Genomic DNA, 16,969 nt, shown 5'->3' on the forward strand with positions numbered 1-16,969 from the left:
ATAAATGCGAAAGTGTCTGTCTGACTGTCTGCTACGTTTTCACGGCTCAACCGCTGAACCGATTTTAATGGGTACAGACGTGGGATACATCCCGGGGAAGGACATAGGCTACTTTTTATCCCGGAAAATCAAAGAGTTCCTATGGGATTTAAAAAACCGTAATTCGCGCGGGCGAAGCCGCGGGCATCTTCTAGTTTCATACAAATCGGTTAAACGGATGGACCTTTCATTAATTTTCCGGGATAAAAAGTAGCCTATGTCCATCCTCAGAATGTAAGCTAACTTTTTTTTTTTTAATTATATAGACTAGCGCTTGGCTGCAATCAGACCTGCTAGCAAGTGATGATGCAGCCTAAGATGGAGCGCGCTTGCCTAGAAGTTGCCTATTCACTCTTGACTTGAAAGTACCCATATTATAGGTGGAAGGGAAAACTGACTGACTAACTCTGTACCTTTCATCAAAATCGGTTAAACTATTGGGCCGTGAAAAGCTAGCAGACAGACAGACACACTTTCGCATTTATAATATTAGTATGGAGGAAGTATAGATAGAGATTTACCTGGTAGCCATTTCAACTTGTAAACCCATCTCTTTCAGACTCTTCGCGACTCCCTCTTCGAACGACTTTTGTTCCCTGTGGTTGGAGATCATTGAATCATAATCGGACCCTCTCTTTCTTAATATCTTCTCCAGTTCTGCATCTGCAATGTTGTCGTGGCTGTGTCTGAAAGGGACAAAACATTTTTAGAGCCTATTTCTTATTCTATCTTTAAACCCTAACTAGGAAATAAAGTGAAACAGCACTAAAACCCAACTACTACCCGCTGACTGTCGATAGATAGCGATAGATGTAGTAAAATTGTTTTTCAGTCGAGTCGGAACTCTTTGATTTTCCGGGATAAAAAGCCTATGTCCGTCCCCAGGATTAAGCTAACTCTGAATCAAATTTCATCAAAATCGGTTAAGCTATTGGGCCGTTAACAGCTAGCAGACAGACACTTTCGCATTTATTATTTATGGATTTGGTACAGAGGTAGCTTGCATCCCGGAAACTGACATAGGCAACTTTTTATCCCGGAAAAGCAAAGAGTTCCCGCGAGATTTTAAAAAACCTAAATCCATGGGAACGAAGTCGCGGACAATTATCTAGTATTATAGAAGTATGCGTTATTTTGCGGAAGTCCATGATATACAAGGAACCAAACCGCCAAACCAAACAAATCTGTGTGGAGCAACATGCAGCATGCGACATGCACCGCCCGCCCTCCCACTGATAAACATGCAGGAAAAGCATGTAGGGAGAGGCTTGCTTGGTGGATGGCTTTTCCTGCATGTTTATCAGTGGGAGGGCGGGCGGTGCATGTCGCATGCTGCATGTTGCACCATACAGATTCCTTTGGTTTGGCGGATTATAGCAAATTAAGCTTTTGGTTCCTCGTAAATCATGTAGTAGTTAATAGTTCGGCGCATATTTTCAACTTACTTCTCATATTCGTATCTGGTGACCTTGGAGACGATGAGGCACTTGTCCAGCTTCAGTCGTGGCTCGTTGGAGACGTGTTGCCGCCGACCCGACAGCCGATCGCACAACTCGGAACTTTGACGAAGTCCTGTAACAACAAATAGATGTATTGTAAATAGGGTTTTTACACCAAGCGAGAAAAAATTAAAATATTTTCAAAAAAAAACCGACTTCAATAACCATAAACACTAGGTAAAAAGGAAAAAAATATTTAATTTATTACCGAATTTATTATGTACTAGAGTCTAGACGATGCTCGCGACTTCGTCCGCGTGGATTTCGGTTTTTAAAGATCCCTTGGGAACTGTTTGATTTTCCGGGATAAAAAGTTGCCTATGTAAGGTGTACAGGGACGCAAGCTACCTCGGTACCAAATTTCATACAAATCGGTTAAGCGGATGGGTTTTTAGGAATTCCGTGGGAACTCTTTGATTCTCCGGGGTAAAAAGCCTATGTCCGTCCCCGGGATATAAGCTAACCCTGTACCCGTCAGAATCGGTTAAACTGTTGGGCCGTGAAAAGGTAGCAGACAGACAGACAGACACACTTTCGCATTTATAATATTAGTATGGATTGTATGGATACAAGAGTTAATATAGTTCTATAATAACATTTTTTGGAACCGGTGCCAATTAGCCGCACGAACCGTCTGCTCTTCATATTGTTTGTGCCTCCACATTGGCACCTCATTGGCACCGACTCCAAAAAATGTTATCATAGAACTCCATTAACTCTTTTATATGGAATTCGGTCAGGAGAACATAACAAATATAATCAGTTTTCCTTTATTAATAATTTTACCACATTATCAGACGCAGTGTGTTATCTCCGTTATAATAACCGCTTTACAAACCTATCTTTAGCGATGCATTCCAAACATTTCCAGTGTTTATCTACACAACCTCTTGACTTATTTTGTATTGGAGCCACATAACCGATTATATCTGGTGGTGCAAATGTTCCCGCAGATATTACTCTATTTTTATGTTGAAAACATGGACCTATAAATTTTATAGGTCCATAAAAATATATTACCACGTACCTATAAATTTTGTAGGTCCATAAAAATAGAAAAACATGAACCTATAAATATTATAGGTCCATAAAAATAGAAAAGCATGGACCAATAAATTTTATAGGTCCATGTTTATAACATAAAAATAGAATAATTTTTGCCGGAAAATATGGATTTTTTTTATGTTAAAAAAAATAAAAATATTTCTCGTTTACGCCTTGTGAGTTGTGACGTCATTAATTGCTATCCGTACAGCGTGACGTTAATAATTAATTATTATGTTAAAAGTAAATAAAAATTTAAATGAATTTTAGCCCCATAAACTACCGGTATACAAAACATAACATCATTTTATTACTACAGTCTAAAACCCTATTTAAGATAATATAATTTCAATAAATATATTTACAATTATATAGATTTATTGAAAATTATATATTTTCAATAAATCTATATAATTATTATTGACTATTGTATTTTGGAAAAAAATTAAGTAAAGTAAATTCCCTAGGACGTATGCCCTTTTAACGAAGTATTGTTTTCAACCCCCGACCCAAAACGAGGGGTGTTATAAGTTTGACGTGTGTATCTGTGTAACTGTCTGTGGCATCGTAGCTCCTAAACTAATGAACCGATTTTAATTTAGTTTTTTTTTGTTTGAAAGGTGGCTTTGAGAGTATTCTTAGCTATAATCCAAGAAAATCGATTCAGCCGTTTGAAAGTTATCAGCTCTTTTCTAGTTACTGTAACCTACACTTGTCGGGGGTGTTATAAATTTTTAATTTACGCTTGTGACGGCAAAAATTATCTTTGTCATTCACAAAAAAACGCAGTTTGAGTTGAAAAACGCTCTCCTCAAAAATCTAGTTACTGCGGATAACCGTTTTATCTATGAGACCGTCGATATAGACCCCCAATGGAAAATTACAACTTGATGATAAGTGACGAGTTATTGGGTCGTTTGTAATCTTTATTGTCGTGAAATGCGTTGAAAACAATAATTCTGTTATCGCCATTTTTTCGCGCATAGCGTCGCACGCAACTACCACCAGTTTATGTATCATAGATATGTTATCCAATTTTGTATTTTTAGGGTCTGTACCTCAAAAGGAAACACGGAACCCTTAAAGGAATACTTTGTTGTCTGTATGTCTGTCTGTCCGTCTGTCGTGTCTGTCGAGAAAACCTATAGGGTACTTCCTGTTGATCTAGAATCATGAAATTTGGCAGGTAGGTAGGTATTATAGCACAAGTACAGGAATAAATCTGAAAACCACGAATTTGTGGTTTACATAATTTAAAAAAAAAATATGTGTTTCAATTTTCAAAGTTAGATAACTATCATCTGAAAGGGCTTTACCTGTACATCCTAAAACAGATTTTCATTTATTTTTATGTATAATTGTTTTTGATTTATCGTGCAAAATGTTGGAAAAATACCCGAGCACGGAACCCTCAGTGCGCGAGTCTGACTCGCACTTGGCCGGTTTTTCGCGCATAGCGTTGCACGCAATTACCACTAGTATTAGTGTCATTGGTAGATATTACTATGTTATCTATATGTTATCTACTTTTGTATTTTTTTTGCGTATTAACTATTACGTAGTACCTATGTAGAAGTTTCTCGAATGATTTTTATCGTACTTCGCAGTGTCACACCACATAGTACAGTTATTTGGTGCTCAAAAAGGGGCTTATCTGGAAAGTTATAACAGTATACAATTTTAACTATAATATATTGTGACATATACTGTATGAAATTGTGTCTAGTTTAACAGGGCTCCCTCCGTCACTCGCTTCATACAATCGTAGTTCCAATTTCATTTGAATATTAAGCAACCAAAGTCCATGAAATTTTGCAGACATATTCTAGGAACTAATATCTATGTTTGTGGTTTTCCAGATTTCTGTTAAAATATTCGGTTTCAAAGTTACGCGATCTTAAAAATTCACATACAAATCTTTGAGCCCCTGTAATTTTTAAACTACATATATTTAGAACAATCTAAAACACCACAGACACAGATATTAGTTTCTAGAATATGTCTGCAAAATTTCATGAACTTTGGTTGCTTAATATTCAAATGAAATTGGAACTACGATTGTATGAAACGAGTGGAAACGAGTGACGGAGAGAGCCCTCTTAATTTATTACATAACCATTTTCATCGTAAAATGTGGTGGAATAAAGATATCGTCAAAAACTGTTTTTGAGCGCCATTTTTCTAAAATGGCGGCGCGAACGGCAATGACACGAGACAAGAGATTTAGTGATATATAATATATATATTATGATAGATATATCCTTAGGAAATTCGTGAAATTACTGATATTGCCACTTCCCTGCCTTACCCACTGAGAATCTTGATAGACAATAGGTTTCTTTTATGATGTAGACGCTCGCTGCCCACAGAAAGGATTTTTGGGGTTCCGTACCTCAAAAGGAAAAACGGAACCCTTATAGGATCACTTTGTTGTCTGTCTGTCTGTCTGTCAAGAAACCTATAGGGTACTTTCCGTTGACCTAGAATCATTTATTTTTATGCATAATAGTTTTTAATTTATCGTGCAAAATGTTGGAAAAAATACAAGAGTACGGAACCCTCAGTGCGCGAGTCTGACCCGCACTTGGGCGGTTTCTTTTGAAATTTCACCCCTATAAAGAGGTTAAATAGGGGATGAAAGTTTGTATTTTCATAATTGTTTCAAGTTGTAACCTCGATAATTCCCTACACCTAACCTATGTGTTTAAGGATTTTTGGTAAATTTCCCCCCTCACTTATTTTCGAAAATTCCGCTCAAGGGAAACTGCGGCTGGTTAGCTATAATATATATCATAGTATGATAAATATATCACAATGATTCATCCTTATTACATTGTACTTTATCTGCTATGTATTATAATTGAAAAGCATCTTTCATATACGCTTTCAACTGGATCCAGTACAAGTTTCAATTTATCCAATCAACCGCTCGGCCTTGATCTTATTTTTACCAAGTCACTTACGCATGAGCTTTTTAGGGTTCCTTGGTAAAACAATAAATCCCTTTTTTTTTAAATGTTACAATAAAACCTAAAGCTACCTTTATAACTACTGTAAAAATTACGTACACATGGGATGGTACCAAGAGTACTGGCTACATTTCCCAGCTGGATAGCCAGGCTGATCCTTTGCGCAAAAAATGAGCCAGCCCTTCTGTCATCAGATGAGGCTATTAATTGCGGTGAAATGTCTCGCTAAGAACTCCTTACAGTTTCGTCCAATCCGTCTGTTTGTGTGTCACAGTAAAAATAAGCTTGTAAAGTTGAAATTCGGCATAATTTAAATTTTGAAAAAAAAGTCAGGGTAGGACCTACTTATAACTTACCTCTTGAACATGAAAAGCTAGAACCGGAAAAAACGTAAACCACACACAGTTGAGTAATTTAATAGGTATATTAAAATCATCAAGAGATTTCTTAGACAGATTTTGACAAAATCTTTCGTTTAACAGGGCTCTCTCCGTCACTCGGTTCATACAATCGTAGTTCCAATTTCATTTGAATATTAAGCAACCAAAGTCCATGAAATTTTGCAGACATATTCTAGAAACTAATATCTGTATCTGTGGTGTTTTAGATTTTTCTAAAAATATGTAGTTTTAAAATTACAGGGGCTCAAAGATTTGTATGTAAATTTTTAAGACCGCGTAACTTTGAAACCGAATATTTTAACAGAAATCTGGAAAACCACAGACATAGATATTAGTTTCTAAAATGTCTGCAAAATTTCATGGACTTTGATTGCTTAATATTCAAATGAAATTGGAACTACGTTTGTATGAAGCGAGTGACGGAGAGACCCCTCATGAAATAACGACCGTCAAAGTTTTTAACAACTACGTTACTACGGATTACAGAACCCTACTTCATACGTGTTCCGACACACATTTGAACACTAATTAGGGTTCTGTGCCCAAAGGGTGCCAACGGTTCCCAATTACGAAGCCTCCGCTGTCCGTCCGTCCGTTCGTCTGTCTGTCAGCGTCAGTATCTCGTGAACCGTAATAGATAGAGTTGAAATTTTCACAGAACATGTATTTCTATTGCCGCCATAACAAATAATAAATTAATAAAATTAACAAGTGCTATTTTTTGTACAATGATACGGAACCCTTCATGTGCGAGTCCAACTCGCACTTGACCAGATTTTTTAACAACGTAAAGTTGCAAAACTATTTACTGCAATGAATTTACCTACTATTTTTAAAATTATGAGTGAGTAGATTTTTCTATATCGATACGTGAACGAAAAGATCTGCGTTTTGTAACGGTGCAGTAAAATCTTGACGTTTATTACCTACTAATACCTACCTACAAGGTACGTAGGTCTACCAGTTTCAAGACAAGAGAAGATTAGCTTAGTCGTCAGTTTTTTTTAGCAATTACCACTTACCAGTAAGTGAAAAATCTAGGTGTTGATACCAAGTCGGTCAGTTTGGAGCGTGGGACACTGGGAACTCTTTGATTTTACGGAATAAAAGCAACATATGTCCTTGTCCCGTCTTCGGGATGCAAGTAGGGACCCGTAAATCTGGAAGTGCAGGTGGCAACCTGCCACTTCCAGATTTACGGGTTACCAGCATCAAAAATACGGGCTTTAGATTTTTTTTCGGGAAACAGTGTTTTACATATTTTTTAACCCCCGACCCAAAAAGAGGGGTGTTATAAGTTTGACGTGTGTATTTGTGGATCTGTCTGTGGCATCGTAGCTCCTAAACTAATGAACCGATTTTAATTTAGTTTTTTTTTTGTTTGAAAGGTGGCTTGATCGAGAGTGTTTTTAGCTATAATCCAAGAAAATCGGTTCAGCCGTTTGAAAGTTATCAGCTCTTTTTAACCCCCACCCAAAAAGAGGGGTGTTATAAGTTTGACGTATGTATCTGTGTATCTGTCTGTGGCAGCGTAGCTCCTAAAATAATGAACCGATTTTAATTTAAGTTTTTTTTGTTTGAAAGGTGGCTTGATCGAGTGTTCTTAGCTACAATCCAAGAAAATCGGTTCAGCCGTTTGAAAGTTATCAGCTCTTTTCTAGTTACTGTAACCTTCACTTGTCGGGAGTGTTATAAATTTTTAATTTACACTTGTTTAAATACCTATTGTTTGAAGAAAACAGCTTTCAAAAGCTCTTCATTTTGTGACACTTTATGAAGATCTTAAAATTACATTTAACTTGTAATTACCAAGGTCAAAGTGCGCTCTATAGATATCAGACTTAGAGGTCGAAAACCTAGTTCGTCCTTGAATTATCAGTTTATCCAATTTTAGAACGTCACAGCTATTAGGGGTAATCAATAACTAATGATTAATGATTAGATTAGATAACAATGTCCCCTGGTGTTTTTGATGATCGATGAAATGCGTAGTCGCTTTGACAAAGTGCGTGGGAAAAATACCAACAGGGTACAACTTTAATCAAACAGAACTTGTGAATCAACTGTGCATTGTTGCATTGAACAAAAAGAGCAACCACCGAGTTTCTTGCTGGTTTCTTCTCGGTGGAAAATCATTAAATCGATTCAAAAGCACTTGTAAAAGTTTATTCGAATAAAAATATATGTATACTTACATAATATTACCTATTAATCTACTTAGGTAGGTACCTATTCTGTTCCTATTTAATCACTAAGGGCATTTATGCACTCATTCGTATTCGTTTTCGTAAGAATACGATCCGTATTTTTACGTCAAAAATCCATCACATACGAATCGTAAAAATACGAAAGAGTGCACACGCGTACGCGGGCGGCCACTTTGCATAGGATTTTTACGATAACGAATACGAATTTAATACGAATGAGTGCACAAACGCCCTTAGGCTGATATCTATAGAGTATACTTTGACTTAGCTCACTTTAGGTACCTAGGATTAAAACAAGACAGATGGATGCTCCTTATTATAAAATCCGACTCTTTTTAAGTCTGAGCAAAATTGGGATATGGCGTGGCGTGGCTTAATATGGCATGGCATGGCATGGCATGACGTGGCGTAGAATGGAATGGCGTGGAAAATATATATATATTCTATACTAAAAAATAAAATTAAAATGACTGTCTGTTTGAACGGGCTAATCTTCGGAATTGCTGAACCTATTTTGACGGAAATTTCACAGACAAGAAGAAGATTGACCAAGGAGTGACATAGGCTACTTTTTTAAACGACTTTAAAAATAGAGGAGTTGGGTTTTTCTACTTTTTCTACCTATGTGTTTATCTTCGAGATTTCTGAACCGATTCGCGTAGTTTTTTTTTAATCGATAGAGGAACTTTGCGACATTGTTCCATAAAGGATTCCAACTCCTCAATCCTGATGCTGCAGGGGATCTGACCAATCCACACGGGCGAAGCTGCGGGCATCATCTAGTCAGGTATAAGCACAGGTATAAGTGTGAAAATAAACAAAACAAGACAAGTACGTAGCAATCTGTGAGAATAATAGATTGTTTTTAACCCCCGACCCAAAAAGAGGGGTGTTATAAGTTTGACGTGTGTATCTGTGTATCTGTGTATCTGTGTGTCTGTGTATCTGTGTATCTGTGTATCTGTGTATCTGTCTGTGGCATCGTAGCGCCTAAACGAATGAACCGATTTTAATTTACTTTTTTTTGTTTGAAAGGTGGCTTGATCGAGAGTGTTCTTAGCTATAATCCAAAAAAATTGGTGCAGCCGTTTAAGAGTTATCAGCTCTTTTCTAGTTTTCTTGTAGAAAAGAAGGTTACATAACCGTTAGGTTCATAATATTATGTCCATTGACAAAATATGTCAAGCTGTCAAGATGGACGTTGCCTTGATACATAATTATTTATTTGAAAATGATGTTTTGGAAAACTCAGATACTTTGTCGGGGGTGTTATAAATTTTTAATTTACACTTGTTGTTTGTTGAACTTCAATTGATGTTAATAGAATAGTCCACAATTTCTATTTATAACATGTTATTAAACAAAACTCTAACGCTTATCTAGATCATAACAAAGCAAATATTGTACATACCTATCCTTTATCTTTTCTTATTTGTTTTTACTTCAAATAAATAAACTACTTATACCAATCTTTTTTTTTTTTTCTCTCTCGTCTGGCTTTACAAAGATTAGCCAATGTCAAGTTTGTAGTTATTTGTAACAAGTTAGTTAAACTATACAAGTATGGACCCCGCTCTGTGCCGGCGCTCGCCGACATACGCACGGCACCCCCTTAGAGCGCTTTCCAGTCAGTATTAACAAAAAAAAAAACATTCCAAAAAGGCAGAGCACGCCCGCCAGCTAACACCAACACAGACGAAATCCCCATACCAATCTAAGTTTATAATAAAACTGTAGTAAGGTGCATCTATTAGTATCACACTAATCACACTAATATTATAAAGGCGAAAGTTTGTATGTGTGTGTGTGTGTATGTTTGTTACTCCTTCACGCAAAAACTACTGGACGGATTGGGCTGAAATTCGGAATGGAGATAGATAATATCCTGGATTAGCACATAGGCTACTTTCTATCCCGGAAAACCAAAGAGTTCCCACGGGATTTCGAAAAATCTAAATCCACGCGGACGAAGTCGCGGGCGTCAGCTAGTCACACTAATATTATAAAGGCAAAAGTTTGTATGCGTGTGTGTGTGTGTGTGTATGTTTGTTACTCCTTCACGCAAAAAACTGGTCGGATTGGGCTGAAATTTAGAATGGAGATAGATTATACCCTGGATTAGCACATAGGCTACTTTTTATCCCGGAAAACCAAAGAGTTCCTACGGGATTTCGAAAAACCTAAATCCACGCGGACGAAGTCGCGGGCGTCAGCTAGTAATCTATAAAAGGCGAAACTGGCATTTGTACTACTGAAACACCTGCAGTCATGTGATTGGAACTTAAAGATTTCTCTATCTCTACTCAGAGATAAGAGCATTCTTAATATGTACATTCTTAATCCAAGATTGTTTTGTTGTAAATTCTTTACAAAAAGAATCTTTAAAAAAGATCCCGACAAATTGAGAACCTCCTTTTTTGGAAGTTGTAACAAAGAAAATTTTTCACCACCCAATAGGTGAAAAATTTAAAATAAAATTTATTTAAAAAAAACAAAACAATAGAATTAATTCCTTACTTTTACTTCCAGCTGACAAAATATATATATATAGAATGGATTTAGGGAAAACCTTCGGGCGCCAGCCAGCTGGATAGAAATCTCCACAGATAGACTTGCCGAGGCTTGGACTTTTAATCGCAAGTCAGAGATTCGGTCCACCTAGCCGTGCTCTCTATTCCGGGACGCCAAATGTCCTCAAGAAATAAATATTGGTGAATAAAAATCAAAGAATTTAAAATTTATTATTAAAAATTAATTTATTAAATTTTTAAAGTTTTATACAAATTTTATTTATTAAAGAGGAAAAAAAAATATGACAATTTATAATAGGTATCGCCCCTTTGTTCTTGTCTTAATTTTATATGTCATATATATAGATACAATGATCAAAAATAAACAAACTTATAGTACCTGGGCCACATGGCCACACACTAGGTTATAAAAAAATAAAGTCCAAATTATCACAAAATTTGTTAAAATAGAGAATAAGCTAGGCACATGTCGAATATCTAACTAATTCCACAGGCCGAAAACTGCATTCCATCACACCAATTCCGGGATGGAATCCGATATAAAACGTAACATGTACGATCCAAAATGAAATTTACGGGAAAATCCTCATGATAAATGCTCAAATGAGGCGTTAAATGATAACAATCTAGGATCAACGATCTAGGATCAACGGCTGTAACAAGGAAATGTTAGGTTAAAATTTTCATTCATTTTCTTGTTGGAAAATTCAATGTTCTAATGGCGAAATTGGGTAGAAAAATGAACACTTACCGCTAAAAGCGCCGTGTCCTACCACTCTATAGCCCTCTGGCCCATAAATATGTATTATACTTATTTAGTTTAACTTTCACATTTTTAAAAATTAATAATTGACGAGCAAATGTTTGCGTGTCTATGTAGGAAGAAAAGTGAACCTTCAAAATGGCCACCGAAAGATGCCAACTTCATTCGGTAAACGAGCTGTCAAAAATGTTACTAGTTTTTTTTTTCCAATATGAAAGAAGGTTTGACAGATCGTTGAATTACATTCCCAAACGTCACGCCTTAGAAACGTCATGGTGAAGTTTGGGACACTGACATATGACGTATAAAAGGTCTACTAACAGATTTCAGGTTATGTTAATAAAAATATGCGATCTAAATAAAGGATGTAACGGGACCGCTAAGGTACACGTTACAATTTCCCCTTTCTAGAGAAAAGAAAAAAAAACCTTTTTTTTTCTTTACCCTAAACAATTCTATAAGACAAAACAAAGGGAACTACCAAACAAAAGGAAAGTTAAATATCTAAATTTATGTAAGCCAAAACAACCAAATAATCATTAATAAATACAGATTGAGAAGCAATCCATTAAAACAAAATTCCTAAACTAGAATTGCATAGTATTGGTATACTACTGTCCAAGACACTAGCATCAACGCTGTGAAATGGCAAACCAAACTAGCTAAGAAGGGAAGAAAACTTTCTAAAGAGTGTGTGATTAGGATTGGTATACTACTGACCAAGACACTAAGCATCAACGCCGTGAAATGGCAAACCAACCTAACACAACATAAGCCAAAATAAAAAGAGTCTAGAGTTAGTATGCAACTGATCAATCCACTGAGGCACCCTCGCCGCGTATTGACGAACTAACCTAGCTAAGGGGTTTTCGGAATGGTATGCAACCGAACAAAGCACTCAGGCACCCTCGCCGCGCATTGTCGAACCATCCAAAATAAAGATGCGCTACAAAAGAGCAACACCTAAAACATCGTCCTGCCTAAAGCAAGGACCTAGCGAACATGTCCACATGTGTGAGACAAGGCCAAGGATGAGTACTAAAGACCCACATAAAAAAAAAATATATACATCTACTTGCCCGATAAAACAGACACAAGCAGGAGGATAACATGGAGCATGTGCCAACCATGATCCCACAAAAGATCTGTACATATTTACAAAACTACCTGACTGACTATAGCAGAACAAGCAGGAGGATAATACGGGGCATGTGCTAAACCGTAATCCCTTAAAAGAAAACTATACATATTTACAACAAAATTAGGTAATACGGTGCAAACAAAGGCAAAACCGCAACCAAAATGAGTTCTTCAAGAGCCTGGTAAAACGAAGCAACTGCATAACCGCTACCAAAAGATCTCTTATAAACAGAACTATAAAATCAAAAATATACAATATATACAAAAAAAAAGGAGGTAATGCGGAGCAACTGCATAGCCGCAACCTACAAATCGGTAGGACTGACAAAGGAGCCAAAAATCCTACACAAAATAATAATGAGTCCTTATTGTGTTAGCTTCTGCTAGATTCTTTTCCTGTTAAAATTAATTTTAAGTTTTAATTTTGTCAAATTTTAAGAATATCTTTTATATGGTATCTACCTGTACTATTTTTTTCCAAATCTTTTAATAAATATACATTATCTGAAATTTTCTTTATTATTTTACATTTAACAAATTTAGGGGCTAATTTTGCGGAAAAGAAAGAAGCAGCATTGGATTGCACAAAGTTGCGCCTCCAAACTGTGTCTCCAACACAATAAGAAATGCTTTTTCTTCCTTCATTGTAGTATTTGGCATTTCGTCTATATGACTTGGCCAGATTACTAACAGTTTTATCAAAAATATTACTCAAAGTAAGAAGTGCGTCCGAATAATCTGAACGACTACCAATAGTTAACTCTGAAGGGTCAGAGATAGAATAAAATTTATGTAAGGATCCATCAAGGAAAACTTCCCTACCAAACATAAGAAAATTAGGTGTGTATCCTGTAACTAAATTAATAGTGCCATTAATAGCTGCCTGAACATGGGGTAAATATTTAGACCACGTTCTATGGTCACTTTCAACATAGCATGCTAGACAAGTCTCAATAGTTTTGTTAAAGCGTTCTACTGGATTATTCTGAGGAGTATGTTATGAAATATTTTTGGAATATTATATTCTTTAGCAAAATTCAAATTTATTTAAGTTAATTGTAAGTCCAGAATCTTTTAATCTTTGATATACTTTTGTGGCGGATCGGTTGATCAGAACCACAGCGGGGAGGGGTGTAGAAGTAAAACACCTTTTCTTGTTAGGCGGACGGAAGTCCGCTCGCCTCGAGCCGTAGAGTTGAAGTGCGTGCTGAGCATTGAAAGTGCCCGCTTATATACGGTCGGAGGCGTTCGAATTTCCAAAACTCTTTATTGAAAAAATATTACAATGTAAATCCGTGTAGTGGGGGTAAAACATGGCTCCCAGTATATTCTAAACTAGCGGCGAGGTAACTTATAGGTAACTTATATATGGGAGAATAGTTTTTACATGTTTTTAGTATTGTTTTAATAAATGGCTTACATTAAAAGGAGATGGCGATGCTTCTATACAAAAAGAGTGGCTTTTTGGCCAATGAATAAATTTTATATAAAATTAATCTTAAAAGAATTTAGGATATTTATGAGGTTTTATCTAGTAGTAAGTTTTACAATAAGTTCTAGGCAAGCATCTACATTAATCGAAAACAAGTAAAGGTTTTTCTCTTATCCTTGATAATTTAATTTAAACATTTCTATGATTTCTACTATAAGTATTTATTGTATTTGTGAATATTGTGACCTTCCGACATTTGCATGATATAAATCATTAATAAGAGCAAGTTAGACATCGAAACAAGTACTTTTTTATAAAAATAAACTTACTTTATGAATTTAACTACGATTTCACTCATATTTATATTTCTACTATGGTAACATATAGCAAATTCTGGGAAGAGGTCCCGTAAAGTAGGTTTTAATCATTAATATAAAATTATATAGCATTATATAAAAATTGGGGCGAAAAATGCGCTAGGTCTCGCAATAGTAGCGATGGCATCGCGCTGTTTTGGCCTCGCAAGTATAAAATTAGGAAAAGTTGCCCGGCGAGGGCGCTAGTCTGGCAAAAGTATCGTTCCTAGCGAGCTGTTTAGATGTCTTCAAAATGATGGTTATTACAATCTTCAACAACTTTATCCAACAATGCTAAATGACTTTCAAAATCTTTTGAAACTAAAATAATATCATCTAGATAACAGAAAAGTTTGTTATCAAACTCTGGTCCAAACAAACGATCAGAAAGTCTGTGTAATTCGACGGTGCATTTGTCATACCAAATAACATCCTAACGAATACAAATAGACCACGACCTGGGACTACAAACGCTGTCTATTCTCTAGAAGATTCTTCTAACAAAATTTCCAAAAAGCCTAAAAAAAATAGATAAAATTAAATAAAATAGATTTTCCATCATCGTGCACCTATCATTTTCAAGAGAAAACTGGTCACAGCGACACCTATCAAGTTTTTGGCTCCGTTTCTTACAAAGAAATGGCCTTTTTAGGTATGTAGCATTTTCACTAGTAACACATAAATAATAGTAATATAAAAACCTCAAAATAAACTACGCTTATTAACTATGCGAGCACACTTAAATTAGCTATGCTAAAACAAACATCTTAGTATCTAGGCATACAATATTCAAAAAAAAATAAGTTACAAGAATACAATACACCTTAAAATATTACAAAAAATACAAATTAAGACAAGAACGAGAACAATTAAAATATTTATTCACTAATACTATGAGAATCAACACAACTAGGTTCCCAAATAAAAATCAGTCCCTGTTCGGGGCCGCCAAATGTAACAAAGAAAATTTTTCACCACCCAATAGGTGAAAAATTTAAAATAAAATTTATTTAAAAAAAACAAAACAATAGAATTAATTCCTTACTTTTACTTCCAGCTGACAAAATATATATATATAGAATGGATTTAGGGAAAACCTTCGGGCGCCAGCCAGCTGGATAGAAATCTCCACAGATAGACTTGCCGAGGCTTGGACTTTTAATCGCAAGTCAGAGATTCGGTCCACCTAGCCGTGCTCTCTATTCCGGGACGCCAAATGTCCTCAAGAAATAAATATTGGTGAATAAAAATCAAAGAATTTAAAATTTATTATTAAAAATTAATTTATTAAATTTTTAAAGTTTTATACAAATTTTATTTATTAAAGAGGAAAAAAAAATATGACAATTTATAATAGGTATCGCCCCTTTGTTCTTGTCTTAATTTTATATGTCATATATATAGATACAATGATCAAAAATAAACAAACTTATAGTACCTGGGCCACATGGCCACACACTAGGTTATAAAAAAATAAAGTCCAAATTATCACAAAATTTGTTAAAATAGAGAATAAGCTAGGCACATGTCGAATATCTAACTAATTCCACAGGCCGAAAACTGCATTCCATCACACCAATTCCGGGATGGAATCCGATATAAAACGTAACATGTACGATCCAAAATGAAATTTACGGGAAAATCCTCATGATAAATGCTCAAATGAGGCGTTAAATGATAACAATCTAGGATCAACGATCTAGGATCAACGGCTGTAACAAGGAAATGTTAGGTTAAAATTTTCATTCATTTTCTTGTTGGAAAATTCAATGTTCTAATGGCGAAATTGGGTAGAAAAATGAACACTTACCGCTAAAAGCGCCGTGTCCTACCACTCTATAGCCCTCTGGCCCATAAATATGTATTATACTTATTTAGTTTAACTTTCACATTTTTAAAAATTAATAATTGACGAGCAAATGTTTGCGTGTCTATGTAGGAAGAAAAGTGAACCTTCAAAATGGCCACCGAAAGATGCCAACTTCATTCGGTAAACGAGCTGTCAAAAATGTTACTAGTTTTTTTTTTCCAATATGAAAGAAGGTTTGACAGATCGTTGAATTACATTCCCAAACGTCACGCCTTAGAAACGTCATGGTGAAGTTTGGGACACTGACATATGACGTATAAAAGGTCTACTAACAGATTTCAGGTTATGTTAATAAAAATATGCGATCTAAATAAAGGATGTAACGGGACCGCTAAGGTACACGTTACAAAGTCGGTTAAAAATTGATCTCAGCTGGGCTTGTACATTTAATCCTTAATCTATGACTTATGCAAATTATCATAATATTGCAACTTCATGTTGGAGTACTTGTTTTGTGCCCACTATATTAATATACAAATGGAAGGAAAAAAAGAAGAGAGGAAGACCAAAGAGAAGGTGGATGGATTGCGTTGACTGATGACAGAAGCGAGTTGAAGAAGAATACATGCTGTGCCAACCTCACAGAGTAAAGATAAGAAGAATATGAATAGCAGCTATGAAGGAATTTATTAGAGCTTCCCTCTATAAATTCAGATCTAATCATTATTAGTTACTACAGGATGCCCGCGACTTCGTCCGGGTGGATTTAGGTTATTAA

The 16,969-nt window shown here is 35.6% G+C and overlaps 1 protein-coding gene across 1 annotated transcript in view; it reads right to left on the minus strand.

Moving 5' to 3' along the window:
- The window catches only part of LOC123879037 (NAD kinase 2, mitochondrial), a 32,151-nt gene that overhangs the window by 13,090 nt on the left and 2,092 nt on the right, over window positions 1-16,969 (minus strand). The window contains exons 2-3 of the mRNA XM_045926539.1: window positions 1,485-1,611; window positions 561-725 (exon numbers count right to left, since the gene is read on the minus strand). Of these exons, the coding sequence (XP_045782495.1) occupies window positions 561-725; window positions 1,485-1,611 (292 nt within the window). The remainder of the gene's footprint in view (window positions 1-560; window positions 726-1,484; window positions 1,612-16,969) is intronic.

This window comes from Maniola jurtina, chromosome 27 (assembly GCF_905333055.1).
Source record: "Maniola jurtina chromosome 27, ilManJurt1.1, whole genome shotgun sequence".
NCBI classification, from domain to species: Eukaryota; Metazoa; Arthropoda; class Insecta; order Lepidoptera; family Nymphalidae; genus Maniola; species Maniola jurtina.